This window comes from Lycium ferocissimum, chromosome 4 (assembly GCF_029784015.1).
Source record: "Lycium ferocissimum isolate CSIRO_LF1 chromosome 4, AGI_CSIRO_Lferr_CH_V1, whole genome shotgun sequence".
Lineage (NCBI taxonomy): Eukaryota > Viridiplantae > Streptophyta > Magnoliopsida > Solanales > Solanaceae > Lycium > Lycium ferocissimum.
The window spans coordinates 43,486,476-43,502,041 of NC_081345.1; the positions used below are offsets into that span (position 1 = coordinate 43,486,476).

Here is a 15,566-nt window from a genome sequence, read left to right on the forward strand (position 1 = left end):
CTGAATAAAGAAGTTTCAAAAAATGTAGATACATGTAAATACAGAAAGAAGAAACATGATGCAAGACATGTGACTTACATATTTTGAAATGGCTTCCTCAGTTCTTGCTTCTCCAGTGCTTTGAAGGCCTACGACCACGCATTTACCTTCTGTCAATGCATCCTTTGCAATTCTAACTACTGCAGGCACCTTAGCGGACATACACATGTGTCTAAAGAAGCGCTACATTTTAGAACAGAAAAAAGGAGGTGACTTAGACATATTATCTATTAAAACATGAAGACATTGTTTGCATAAAGTAGCTTTTGAGCCATAAAACACGGAGATCCTAAACCTGATGATTAGCCCAGTAAAGTCTCCAGAGCTGATTAGAAGAGGGCTTATCATCACTGAGAAATGCACCAGCTGACAGCAATTCCACTCTAAGCTCTGCCCAGAATTCAGCTGCCTTTTTATACATGTCCTGAGAACATAATATAATGAGAGTCAAATCGACAAAAAACACAAACAGCAAAATAAAAATAATTGGCTATCAACATAAGGGAAGATTTTCATTATGGTCAGGGGTATGCACCAAAAAAAGTAGCACATGCTCCCTTAAAATATTCGAAAAACTCAAGCATACTGAAGCTTAAAGTAACAAATCACAATCAAAATTTATGAAGAAAGTGGCAGAATATCTTGGCAATTTCAGTTCTTCATATCTCTCCGCCCATGAATAAGCTAAAGAAGAAAAAAAGTATGTTTCCCGTTTAAAGCATAAAACAAACAAATGAAGTATTAAAACATCAAATGCATATTTAGTTGACATATCAAGAAAAAAACATTTGACTGCATGGTAAAGATCAAGTACATTGTTGTTCTCTTTCAAGGATCCATAACTCCAGGAAGTTATCCTATTAAGCAATACATAGCAGTAAATGACTTCATAATAAAGACTCTATTTCGGGGAATATGCTCCAATTAGAGGAATACAAACCGCTAATCCAAGGCACCTAAGTCTGACACTATTCTGCCGCTGAGATTTAGGAAGACCGATACAATTTCTCACACTGAGCCGAGGGTCTATCAGAAACAGCCTCTCTACCCCGCAAAGGTAAAGGTAAGGTCTGCGTACATCCTACCCTCCCAGACCTCACTTGTGGGATTAAACTAGGTATGTTGTTGTTGTTGTTGTATACAATTTCTCACACCTAGTAGCACTAGTGTGATCTCATTCTAGACCAGTGTGAGCAAGAAACCATATCTTACCAATCGTCATCCCGAAAAAAAAAAATCATACCTGCATCTTGGCTTCTAAAGGTACTTCAACAACTTCAAACTCTGCACCTTTGTAGCTAAGCGTACGACACACATACATACCCCTAATACGTCAAGAGGTTAGATAGTATATACATAGACTGACTTGATAACTTAGACATAGATAGTTAGAAAAAACCTTGCTTTCATGTCCATGGCAACAAGTTCAAGTGCCCCCACGCCACCTTTCTCCATAGCACCTGTAAGGGGTCAAAACAAAATCAGCTTCAAAAGTTTTTACCACATGGACATTTTAAACCACTACATACTAAAATAGGACTTAAGAATTAAAAAGCAGTCTCACGCCTCATTCGTACTGCACTTGATGAAGGTTTTATTCTTAATCATTCAGATCTTAGTCATTAAATCTGTCTGTTTTTTAGATCTGAACTTAATCATTCAGATTTCAATCATTAAGTGTGTTTGTTTTTCTAATTTTACAATCACTTAATGGGTCTTAATATCTCTGAATGATTAAGATCTATAACAAAGTGTTAATATCATTAATATAGAATTCTACAACTATGGCAGTGCACCTTACTCCATCCACTTCCACTGCTAATCGTCATTGTTGCCCACCATTATCAACTACCATCACCCACAACCATCACCGTCGTCAAACACCATAGTCAGTTGTCACCACCGTTGGTCACCATTTACAATTATCACCACCAACCACCATTACAGCCGCTAATTACTACTGACAGTTACCACCATTAGCTATCACTATCGTCTACCATCATTATTTGCTGCCACCACCAACTACCATGATCAACCATCACCATTATTCACTATCCCCAACCACCATCACCACTAGGTACTACTCACAACCGCCAACACGTCACCCAACACAATCCTCAATTGGCACCAACAACTACCACCGTTAGCCATCACTACCACCAACTGCCATATAATTTTTTGTATTAATTTAATATTTATTTGAATTTTATATTAATATTTAACAAAAACAAGTTTTATATATTCAGATGTTGAGAAAACAAACAGTTAATTATTTCAGTGTTCATATCTTCTTTTTTAATAATGGTAACATGAATATTAACAAAAAGAAAACACTAGGACAGTGCCAAACCATATTTATAGAGAGAACAAAAACCAGCTATGACCACCTAAAATTACAGTGCACCTATCAGATCTACTAGAGATTCTGCCTCCTCTACAATCTCCACCATTTCTTCTGTCTAACTGTACCCCCATTATAATTTGAGCACTTCAACAGATCACAAGTGTTTGCTGACATTCACCATTTGAGGCCCGCTATACTAAGGAAAAGTTGCCACAGTTGGTCAGTAAAAGGTTACAATGTAGAAAACACCTAGAGCAATTTCATCCGGAAAACAAAAAAAAAAACACCTAGAGCATAGTTGGAAACCCCTTCTCAAGTTCTCTTGGGTTAGACAAGCTTCACTTATCACTAACCATGAAAAACACAAAACCTTGGTAGGTGCCTTAACTTTTAAAATGTATCCCTAAGGCCACTGTGCTCTCTGTTGGTCTGAATCACATGTTGAGATATATGCAGACTTGACAGTAAAAAAACCCATCCCTAGAAAAGCTGCATAAGAGTTTGTCCTCAAATTCTGTGAGACCTTGGAAATCTTCCAGGGCCTTAAAGAAATCTACCACTCTTTCTAACCAGTCATTTAAAGCCCTCCTGCAAGTAACATTCCAGCCTTGTTGTCCCCCTACTGTGTCTAGCATTGTTACAGGTGATGTTGCAATGTTGAAGAGTATCTTCCTTCCATTATCCGCCTTTATGGTGGTATTAGCTGCTAGAGATCTCCAACAAAATTTGATAGACTTCCATACCCCAAACCCATATGGGTTGTTAATAGATTTTGAACACCACTGCCCATCTTGATCATATTACAGTTGACCCTTCTCCACAAGGCATTTTCCTCCAAGTTATACCTCCATAACCACTTCAGTAGTAAACTTGGATTGTGTGCTTTAAGGTTCTTAATGCCTAGGCCCCTTTGATATTTCTTGTGATAAGTCCAATTAACCAAATGAATAGCATGCTTATTTTTATTACCTTGTCCTGTGAAATTTCTCCTTAGTGCATCAATTTTTTCCTCACCTTGCAAGGTAACGAAAACAAAGACATTATATATGTGGGGAGTGCATCTAACCCATTTACCAATACTACTTTTCCACCCAAGGATAAGTCTTGACTTTTCCAGATCGCCAGCCTCTGTTCATATCTTTCAATTACCCTATTCAGATTTTCCTGAGCTTTGTTTTTGGAAAACTCAACTAAAGCAAGCTACCTTTGTAGGGACTTTAGTTTTCCAGAATAATTTCTGTCATTCCTCAACGATGTTACTGTTGTTAACTAATTCTTCATAGCATTCTTTGAGTGTTAAGATTCTATTGTCTTTCTTTCCCCAAACTAATTTGTCTTCTGCTGCTGTTAAGTTTGTGGGCTGTGAATTTTAGACAAAATTCCACCATGGTTTCTACTGCTCAGTCGTGACAATGTCTCCTCACATTGACATCCCATGATCAGTTGACTCTGAGTTGTTTCACTGTAGCATCAATGTCATTGTAAAGCCAGGCAAACCTGGGTATTGTTGTCGTTGTTGTTGTATGCTAAGAACACCACCACCTCCTTAGTGCTGGTTTTTCTGTTCATTCTATAATATGTTTTTTGTTAACCGTCTATAATATATCTTGCTTACTGATCAATGTTTTTTTAATAAAAAGAACTATGCTAAGAAACATTTAGTTTTAGCAATCAGAAGGCTAACCTAAGAAGTCACGGAAATTAAGAAAAGAAGTTCCAGCTCCCCAAAGCCCAAGGCGAACCATGTAGGCCATATTGCGAGGCTCAGAAGCACCAGTTGCTGAGCAATAAACAACACGAGCTTGAGGAAGACGAGCCTGTTAGACAAAATGCAACTAGCTCATGAATCTAACTTACCAAGAAAATAAGACAAGTAAAACTAATTTGATCAGTCATATAGTTGTTCATGTGCTAATGATATCAAGACCAGTAGGTATAACGACCCAAGATTATCTGTGTCAAATAAACCCAACATAGCAACTGTATTCAATGATTATGACATATTGGAAAGGACAAGCTTTACGAACGTATTGTACAATGTTCATCACTGTATATAAACATGCTAAATGGGGGATTGCAGGTGTTAATGTTGATCAGACTAGGTTTCATTCTCTAGCTTCTCTTGGAGGTTATACCACTCAAAGGGTGGGGTAACTTAGGGATTCTGTTGAGAGGAAATCTTAGATAAAGGTTTTTAGAATCCTTGTAAAACGTACAGCTAAGGGTTTATTACGATTAGGACGGAGCAATTTTCATGCTATGATTAGCTAACTTTCAATCCTGCTTGCTCCTCCAAAATTTCTATTAGTTATCCATCCATTCATTGAGTTAAAAAAACATCAAATTATGTATATCAACAGGAAAAAGCTGATCAAGAAATACTATATATGCTAATTAGGTACTCAAAAATGTACAAGAAAAGAAATAGAACCCTTAATTTGTACAAAAGGCTATGTTATTCCTTAAAAATTCTCACATCTCTCTTTCCTTATGATTCTCATAAGCACTGAAGGAGTTTCTTCTCATTCGCTGTTTCTCTATATATTAAGACCAGCCCCAGTTAGCCTGCAGCCTCATAAGGCTGACTTGGCTGGCACTTGAGCCCAAACTTAAAAGAAACATGTAATTAGTTTTAAACAATAGGATTAAATTAAAGAACCTGAAGGAAAACTAAAAAGCTATCTACTTTCATCGCTATTGCTCTCTAGAGTGTTCTGATATTGGCGCTTCTAACCAAGTCATGCATTCATTGAGATAAGCTGATATGGTATAACTGGTTTACGTTTTATACTTCTCTTTATATTAGCTCAAGCAAATAAACATTTGGTATTTTAATTTACAATGATTATGTGACCGCAATATTTTGCCATGATATATCCAAAAATTCCAAATATTTTGGTAAAAGCATTTCCTATCTAATGCTAGTAAGACAATTGGATCCAGAAAATATTGATGCCAAGGATGGCTCTCCACCATTTGTTCTTTTCTTTTCTTGGGTTGGGGGGTGGGGGTTAAGACATAATGCAGGGAAGAGATCTAACTTGCTTTTGAGAGTGCAAATCTTCCGCTTAACTTCTTTCCACTGTACTATATGCATTCACTTTCCTAACTTATAAGACACACACTTTTCAAATATATATAAGTTATAACACAAGTTTCTTGTTTTTATTAAATAACTTATGAGACGCATATTTTTTTGGCAACATGAGATTTCATGACTCAATTTGGGTGGCAACCACATTTTGCCGATATTTGAAAAACAAACCTGGATTTCAAGTACAGCTTCACCAGTTCGTGTTGGCTGTCCCCCAGCTTCAGGGACCAAATTTTTTGCCTTGTGACACTACAAATAAATAGTAAAAGTATAGCTAAGTGCGACAAATTGGATGTCTCTTTCTTTCAAGAATTTGCACAACTGACAAAAATCCATTACAAGGATACAATTCTTGGTGCAAACTATACTGAACTTGGTCCAAAAGGAAAATTATACCTCATCAAATATGACAAGACCGTCAAATTCTGGCCCACACCACTGTACAAGCTGCTGCAAACGGGACCGACCTTTCTCCGAAGATGCTATCAGACTGCTGTATGTTGAAAAAACAACTCCCCCCCTGATGCCAACAGACTTCGAGTCAAGCTTAGAATAAGGTAGCTTGTTCAAAGCATGCACTACAAGAGAAAGTTATAGATTTACAGTTACAAAATAGATTCAGTCATTAACCATTTGGAATCGGAAACGACAAAAGAAAAAAATGCATAAAAAACCATACATTATATCACCATATCACACATTACAGTTGATTAACTCAGAAAAATATTAAGCAGAATTCTACCAACAAAAGCAACTTATTGCATCCGACAGGTAAAACCCACCTCAGAAAACAGAAGAATGTGGTCCATATACAACACAAATTGACCCAAAATAACCAAGTTTGACCACTTACTACAAATAGCCCAGGAACAAATATCAAAAGATATTCATCACTGTCCCAAACTAAAAAGTCAACATCTTATCGGCTTTGACTTTTCTTAGATTCTAGTGGAGTAGTTAACGCCTCATTGCAGCATCCTCTATCCAGGCTCCCCGGTTATCAGTTGATCTCTGCAGTTCCCAGAAACAAGAACATAGAAAGCACAAAGGGGCTTGAAGTTTATATTCCTTTGGGTCGGAGACTCCTAGGAGACCACAAAAGGTTCTCTTTAAAGGTAAGCATCAAAGAACACAATAGCTCATACTAATATAAACAAACAGAGAAGGAAAGAAGTAAATCGCATGCAGCATTTAACCTGAGACCATATTGAAGACTCTCAATAACTACCTTCTATACACATAGCGCCCACATCATCCATGTCTCTTCTTGCATCAAATTTCAAATCCGAACCAACAGAGATCCACCTGGGGAAAAGAATTATGAGGAAACAATTACATTTAATTTTAGAAACTAAAATATTTTGATCATAAACGAAGAACACCAGATCCTTTAGGAGCACAGCCATCATTTTAGCAACAAGGAGACAACCATGAAATGGATGTTAGAATAGGTTCAGATTCAATAATGCACTTTTTTAAGTGGTAGGTACAATAATGCACTTCTTTTATTTGAGAACTTACAATGCTTTCCTTCTACCATGGTGCCAATTCTCCCATATTAATCCAGCAATTGTTCGTCCTTTCCCCACGCCAGCACCATCACCTACAAAAAATCCTGCTCTGGTACCATTTGGAAGGAACTGAAGGTGTCTCTGTTACAGGGAAATAGTAACCATAAGGTAAGAGCCTACGAACAGAGTCGGGTAACATGAGTTAGAATAGCAACCTGACAAGCATAAACCAATGTCTCAATTTGTAGGCACGACAATGCTTTTGAGCTTTCCAAGTCCTCTTTGATTGTAAGATCATAGGTGGGTTCAGGTGGTTGTACTGCAGATAAGGAAGATGTCTCCACTATAGGATCAGGATGTGGAGGTCCAATAGATAGCTTGGGAGGCCGCTGTGTTGGATCAGGAGAAGAAAATAAGAATGAAGAGGATCAACCATCAACTTGTAATATACTAACATGAAATCTCAAAAGGTAATAATCAACGATGATATTATGTTTTAAAAAAATGATGATATTTTTGGAGTTAGCACCCTTGAAACATTGCCAGAAGTTTCTCCAATGATAAGCTTACAACCACCTTACTAGCAAAGAAATCTGAACAGTTAATAAAGTCATTGTAACAAAAGTAACATACCCATCTCCCTTTTACTCCAATCTCCCACTCTCTACAGCCATTATCACAGCTTTCATGTTTTCCCATTCTCTCTTCTCCAACATTACCGAATTTTACATAATAAAAAGAAGATAAGAAAATTGAAGGGCAAACACATATTTCTCCCACTATTACAATACTAGGAGTAAATAGCTGAGATTGCAAAGAAAACATACATAGTCCATAAAAGTTTCTCCGGCCATGCCACCCTCATCTTCTTCACGTTCTACTTCAATGGCCACCTGAAAAATCACAATGCAATGTTGAGAACTGAAAAATATGGAACAAAGTTTCCTATACAAGATAAATAAGGTCAATTGGTCTATATACATCATCTGATCAGAAGAGAGCGGCAGAAATAATTGAACCAGAAGAGTTTGCTATTACTGTGCCTGATCCATCAAAAATTGTTCCAAAAGTCCTAATTGTTGAGCACAACCATTCTCCTTAGACCACTATTCTAGTGTTACGGAAAATGCTACTTACATTTATACTTTCTACTACATATAAATGAGGATGGGCAGGATGAACACTGCACTGAACAATTGTACCAAAAGTAATAAAAATTGTACAAAGGGGATGTACGAACATTGCACTGGACAATTGTACCAAAAGTAATGTAAATTGTGTACTGGAACCTAACTCTTTTATCACCGTTGGACATATGTCTTTGGTACGGATATCTTTTCTCTTTTCTTCTATTTCTACTCTCTCATTTACATCTTTATTTTTTTCTGTTACTAATTCTTACACTGTTTGATTTTTTAAGCAGAGGACACAAAATTCCTCAGCGAGAAGTTGTTGCAGTTGTTAACTCTAAATTAGTCTATGCTTATTGATCGATTCTTGCTGAAGACCAACGATGTTATGGTAAGGCTCAACTATTTCCAGTACACCTGATCTTCATTGGTCATGTTGTTTTCCTCTTTGATCTAGTGTTGTCCGGAATTATTTATTTTCAGCATTCGGTTCATATTTTTGTCAACCCTTTATGAGTTTTCTCTGTTTCTACATGCATCCACCCCTCTTCCCAAAAGGTTAATTTTTCTGTTGTTTCTCCGTCTGGGTGTCTCTATTTTTTTTTCTTATGAGTTAATGTTGAATTGATTTTATGTGTCCTTATTGTTTTTTCCTTTTGTTTCTTATGAGTTAATACTGAAATGATCTAATGTGCTAGAGATAATTTGTGGGCATTGATAAACCAGATAGATGTTGGATACGGAAATCGAGTTTTTGCTTCTGACTGAGTATCATCAACATCAGGCAAAGCAAAGAATTTCGCATCACCGGGTACAAATAGAGATTAAAGAATGCATTGTTAGAATGTAGATTAGAGAACCCGCAAGGGTGGTTCGGTTGGTTGAGCATGGGGCTTTCATAATGGAGGTCTCAGGTTCGAAACACCCTGCCTACAACAGGAGGGGATTTGCCTTCTGGGTCGAGCTCGTCGGACAGGGCTTGCCTAGTGTGGGTTATCTCTCCTATGTGGCTTGCGAGCTATTGCACAGGAGCTTGGTTTACCCTGTGCGCACCCAAAGGGCAGCGGCTGCGGGTTCCCATGCCATCAAAAAAAAAAATGTAGATTAGAGAACAATAACTATCACTAGCCCTACAAACAACAATATTGATAATTGATCATTTGACAACACAATTGCGGCAGGAAAAGGGAAAGGATCTGAAAGGAGTTTTATGTCTGAGTAAGGACACCATGTAATTTATAGGTATGTTGCTCGATATTTTCAAAATCCATGCCGCACCCGTGTCGACACGGCAAGGGTGTGGGTGTGGGATCCACACCGTATTTGGTCAACTTACTTTGGGTTCTTTGACTACATCTATGACCGAGGCACGAAGTATAGATTGATTGGGTATTTGGTTTGATTTTTGGGTTTATGTCATATATATATTTTTTATTTTTTTTTTGAGTAAAAGGTAACTTTGTATTCACACAAAAAACTCATCATATGGTGATGAGGTATAATCTTACATCCCTTAGTAGGCTGAAACTACCCTGAAACAGCAAAAAAAAACTAGAGCTTACAGATGTCCTATAAAATCAACTAAAGATTCTACTTCCCCCACCATATCCTGTTTATTCCAAAAATAAAGTAAACTAAGGCACTTCATCTTGATCTTTTGAGTGCTGCTGCCATTATCATGAAAACATCTTGCATTCCTTTCTTTTCATAGTGTCCACCAGATGCATGCTGGTATATTCTCCCACCAGTTCTCCTTAGATCTTCTTTTCCAATTCCTTTCCAGCTGTTCAAAAGTTCAAAAGTGGTCTTTGGCATGACCCAACTCACTCCAAGTAAACATAAGAACATGCTCCATAAATTTACAGCTGTTTTGCAATGTATAGTCATATAAAATATGAGAATGTTTTGATATCACACGAAATATCTTATGAATAAAATACTAGGTGTTTGTAAAGAATTAAATTTTATTAGTTTTAGTTCAAAAGCTTTAATCAGTCAAGATATATACTTTATATGTCATAATATACATTTATCGGCGTATCCCAGCACCCGTAACCCACTCGGATCCACATTAATCCTAAAATTTATGTGACGGAGAATCCGACCTTCAGACCCACACCCGAATCCAATACCCCCACCCGAGTCAACTTAGATTTATAGTAGTGTTAGATAATGTAATTATTCTACTAGTAGACACTGAGCAGAAAACAAAAGATTGACTTCGTAAAAGATAACGCAATGATATAATGCAGCAAATGCAATATCAAATAGTAAACTGGAAACTTTCCTTTTATATCCCCTTATGCATTATTGTTATCGTGCTTTATAAAATTATTTCTGTTAACTTCTTACAATCTCCTTATTTGAGAAATTGTGAAGTCAAAACTACAAAATCATGTACTCATACCTTAATCCAACTTTGATCTTTACAAACAAAATCACTATTCAAATCTTTTATTATTCTTTCATATTAGAGAAGAAAATTAGAATTTTATTTTAATCCTCTTCTTAAATGAGATAACTAAGTTTGACTTGGTGTATTTTATAATTGACAAGATTTGTTTGATTAAACACTAGTTTTTATCGGTTATCAAAAGCGCAAAAAAGCTCTAAGTTCAGCTGGGGCTTTAAGCGCAAATAAAGTGTGGGCTTTAATATAAAAAAGGCGCAACGGTGCAAAAATACAAATATATATATGTTTAGTCCAAGACTAATAATAATAAGCATGAATAACAAATATATGGACAAAGAAATTATAAAAACATTACGATAAAGTGAAATATCAATTATCTAGTGTCATGTCTTCAAAAGAGGCTCACTGGCAAGGAAAAGTATGTCTTAGGGCCTTCATGATGACACTGAAGCGCACATAAAGCGAGGCGAAGCGCTCAACATGTTTTGAGCCTCGCTTCAGGGCTTAAGCGCGCTTTAAACGCGCCTTTGATAACACTGGTTTTTATCAAGTAAAAGAATATTCATTCATAAACATGTCCAAAAGACTGGCCATGTACAAGAGATATACCAAAAGGTAGGATCTACAAAATATGATTCTCTACAAACTCCACCCAACCTTCTATACAACTAGGAACTCTATGGGTGCACCAAAAGAAAAATAAGGGATCGGAGGCTACTCCACAATTGAGAAGAACTCGATTCTATCCCCTCAAAGGCTCTCCTATTTCTATCTCTCTAAACAACCCACATTACTGCAAGTGGAACCAAATTCCAAGCCCTGCGTCTTCTCCTCCTTCGCCAGCTCCTCCAGCTGAACATTAAGTCTTTCACTGTTTTTGGCATTACCCATGGGGTTCCAACCACCTAAACATATCCCACCAAAACCGCATGGTTAACCCACAACGTAGAAGTAAATGATCCACATCTTCACCCGCTTTCTTGCACATGTAACACCAGCTGACGCAAACAACTTCCTCTTTCTGAGATTCTCCGCTGTCAAAATCACCCCTCTAGTAGCAAGCCAGGTGAAAAGGCACACCTTCTTCGGCACCTTTGGAATCCATAAAGTATTACATGGAAAAACATTCTCCTCCCTGATCAAAAGTTGCTCATAAAAAGACTTCACAAAAAACACTCATTATTCCCCAATCCCCACCACTATGCATCTAGATTCTCAACCGGAGTGGCTTGCCTATGTAAAAGAGCAACCATTCTTTGAAACTCATTCACCTCACAATCTTGGAAATCCCTTCTAAATCTCAAGTCCCAAAAAATCTCGCCACCTTGTGTCCCCCAAATCTGCTGAATTGTCAAATCTCTGGAATTCATCTTTCAATAAAAAATTCCCACACCAGCTATATCCCCCAAACTTCTCTCCTCCCATCTCCTACCTTAAATGAGATATTTTCACAAAAATAATCCCATCCCTTGAAGATATTCCTCCACAATCCACACCCAAAAGGCAAAGTAACGTCTCTAGTTCCCCATCCCCCTTCCAATACGCCATATTTATCTACTATCACCCCTCTCCACAGAGCTTGTACCTCCAACCCGAACCTCCAAAGCCATTTGCTCAACAAAGCTTTGTTAAATACCTTTAAGTCTTTAATTCCCAGATTTTAGGAGATGTGACAGTCTCTCACCGCACCAAGTGAAACTTTGTTGTCCCATCCACCGCGTCCCAAAGAAAATTAAACACTATTTATAGAAGCTATGGTGTTTCGGAAACGGTCTCCCTACCTTGGAAGGTAGGGGTAAGGTCTACGTACACTTTACCCTTCCCAAACCCCATATTGTGGGACTCCACTGGGTATGTTTTTGCTGTTGTTGTATTTATAGAAGCGATGGTGTGCCAATGAAGAATAAAGGACAAGCTAGTTGTTGAAAAATTACAACAGACAATGAGGTAATCATTTTAACCGGTTTGGTTTGATATACTTCATGATATGAATATCCTGGGCTTTTTTGAAGAAGAAAAAAAGAGAAAAAAGACAGAATTTTAATTGTTTCCTTGTATCTTCCTTAAGCTGACCAAATCAGTAGTTTTATTGTTGTTTTGAAATTGTGGCATTGTTGCTACTTTAAGCTATCCTAATGTCCAAACGACTTTTTCTTCCATAAAGTTTTTCTTTTGAATGTTCGAATGACTTGATATGATTTCCAGTTTTCCCCTCTCTCCTTCGTCCTATATTTACATCCTCGGTTTAAGAATTCTAATGTTAAACATTGATACACAACAAAGTATTTTTTTGGATTCCATACAAATATTTCATATACTTACCTATATTGGCTCCTGGCACTTTTTTCGACTTAATACATAAGTGGAAGAGGATATATATATATATAGAGTACACTACGATATAGCCACCTGAAATTATGAAGGGACGTGAGTTGTGGAAAGATGATGCGTTCACGGATCTTATATTTGGACATTTACAATTTTCTGTTGCTACACTGGTAAAAGATGATGTTTACAAAATTCACATAGGAGGTGTAGTGTGTTGACGTTATGAGTACTTCTCTTATGAAATTGCCCCCTTTTCATATTGGAGATGATCCACCACTTCACGGAGACTCCAGATCAAAGGGTATGACATGGGTAACTTGAAACCAATGCCAGCTTAGGAGGAGTGCGCCCTTGTTATTTTTGCACAAGATGCAATCTCCAAGCTTTTCCACTGATGTGCTCATAAGAAAGGTAAGACTGGTATTAAGTAATAAGTAAGCTATTTTACCAAACATTACTTTGGATGAGTGATATGAAACTTATTGTGCATTCTCATGGTTAACTATGCATGCTCATTATTTCTGAAGTCTCTATTTGATTATATTCCTCTCCCCCCCTCACCCCTCTTCATTAACTTCATTTTGTAAGTAAATTTTGTTTGAGATAGAAACTTTACTGCTTACTTAGTTTTGACACTTAACATCCTCACTACGTTCTTCACCTATTGTACCAACTGATGTAGATTGATCTCACAAATTGTTTGATCTAGACAAAAAGCGCTCTAGGAACCCATAAGGATGAATGAGGAAACTGTCCGTTTAACAGCCATCATAGAAGGATTTCATCCTTTCTACCACCCCGTTACATAACCAAGTAATTATGTTGTTTCTTGACTAGAATTCTAAGGACAGAGAAAGCTCCACCTAGGCCCATCCACTATCACCTACTTTGAGCGTGACATTGCCATAGAAATTCTCCACCCTCTCAATGCATATCCACAAAGCAACTCCTTAGGCTCGGTTGTCTTGTTTGTTCTCCATCCCTCTTTTGTTCCACTCTATATTTAGGTTTGGTCGTCTTGTTTGTTCTCCATCTCTCTTTTGTTCCACTCTATTTTTACCCGCAATCACTCTACTCTCCAATGAATGTTCTTTTAACCCACACCTCCATATTCAAAGTAATGCTTTATTGAACACCATCAAGTCCCTTATCACTAGAGTCTAGGAGATGCCACGATCTCCCACTTGACTAAATGATAATTTTTCACCTCCCCATGTTCATTCCATCAGAAGCTCCTCGACGTTCTTTCCAACTTTTGCACCACAATCACAGGGATGAACATCAAAGATATGCAATAGATCGGTATGTTAGAAAAGTCGTGGAGCCACTATTTTCACTATGGCACAAAGATGCCAAAGGGATTCAACATACCATATCTACATAAAGATGTATATACAAATTGTATAATTTTCCAACAAAGGGGATCCGAATGAACCCCTTGCACCCTCCTAGCTTCGTCGTTGTGTTAGAGACAATACTCTCATCAAGATTCACAGCTTCTTTCAACTCTTTCCGCACCACGGAAGATGTTTCTCAAGCCTCTCTCTCATTGGATTCTACACAGGATAATCCTTATAAGATGCTCCCAACAGAGACGTCAGGCATCCAAACTTTGTCAATGACCTTTTACTTAATTTTTTACCTTAAGCTTTTTGGAAATTAACTAATTGTGATAGATAGTTGTTTGTCAGGTGAGGTTCTCTTCAGTGCTCTATGTGGAAAATTTTGGTTAGAAGCAACCAAAAAACAGTTAGTAAAAGGCAATTCATAAAATAAAAGGCAGAAATCCAGTAAGTACCTCGTTGACTTCTTCCTGAGGCGGAGGCAGAGGCGGAGCAGGGGGGCGGAGAGCAGCAGGATTGGATGATTGAGGAAGAAATTGCCTGATCTTGGAGGTATCAACAGCAAGGTCGATCCCACATTGAGGGCAGGAAAACCTGGAAAGACCATGAGGGACATTAAGTATAGCCTTACAGTGAGCACAAGGCAATTGGATCTTAGATGGATCAATGCCATGAGCTAAGGCACTGGTCCGTTGTTGTTGGGGCATGAGTTCAGGAGGCAGCATTTGGGGCAATTGACAGGTAGGGCAAACAAACTCAGTTAGTCCAAAAGCGACTGTTAATATCATCTTGCAACCAGCACATCGTACTTGACAACCGCTATTGTTATTGTTACAACTGCTTGCTGATGACGGAGTCGGCTGTCCCATATTCGAATGTACTCAACTGAAATGGAATACTACTGAAAATCGAGAGAATAGTATTTTGTGGCCGGCAGCCGGAGGAGGTGCTTGTTTTCGGTGCCCTCAATTCCCTTGAGCTTTAGGGCTTCCACTTCCGGTTTCCTCACCGGCGAGTGCCAATAAACAAATTTTATTTTGCACGGATTGTCCTTCAAACACACCGCTCTTTAAATTTTTGTCCCCGCTTATTTATTTAAAAATATCTACATATCCTCCAAACTGCTCGGCATAAGTTCTGTACAAATTAAGTTCTGCGGCATAAATTGTGTAGTAATAATATTTTTCAGATTTTGTTAATTGTTGAAAGGTTTGTCTTTTTCGGCATAATTTGTGTGGATGAGATGATACATTATATTAAAGTTAAACATTAATTATATCAAGCGAAGTCTAAACTTATGTCCTTTTTTAGATTATGCTGAATGTTGAAAGTTTTACCTTTCCAATATAAGGTGTGGATGTTAT

At 37.6% G+C, this 15,566-nt stretch overlaps 1 protein-coding gene across 2 annotated transcripts in view; it reads right to left on the reverse strand.

The window, feature by feature from the left end:
• LOC132053138 (protein FORGETTER 1) overlaps positions 1-15,294 on the reverse strand; it is a 35,564-nt gene extending 20,270 nt beyond the window's left edge. The window contains exons 1-12 of one of the 2 annotated variants that reach the window (XM_059445000.1): positions 14,658-15,294; positions 7,816-7,881; positions 7,204-7,377; positions 6,999-7,129; positions 6,706-6,782; positions 5,874-6,055; positions 5,649-5,726; positions 4,068-4,200; positions 1,439-1,499; positions 1,283-1,364; positions 335-463; positions 79-222 (exon numbers count right to left, since the gene is read on the reverse strand). In XM_059445000.1, the coding sequence (XP_059300983.1) occupies positions 79-222; positions 335-463; positions 1,283-1,364; positions 1,439-1,499; positions 4,068-4,200; positions 5,649-5,726; positions 5,874-6,055; positions 6,706-6,782; positions 6,999-7,129; positions 7,204-7,377; positions 7,816-7,881; positions 14,658-15,071 (1,671 nt within the window). In that variant the 5' untranslated portion in view covers positions 15,072-15,294. Of the gene's footprint in view, positions 1-78; positions 223-334; positions 464-1,282; positions 1,365-1,438; positions 1,500-4,067; positions 4,201-5,648; positions 5,727-5,873; positions 6,056-6,673; positions 6,783-6,998; positions 7,130-7,203; positions 7,378-7,815; positions 7,882-14,657 lie in introns of those variants that run through there. The other variant, XM_059445002.1, reaches the window with a different exon arrangement.
• Between the last annotated feature and the right edge of the window lie 272 nt (positions 15,295-15,566).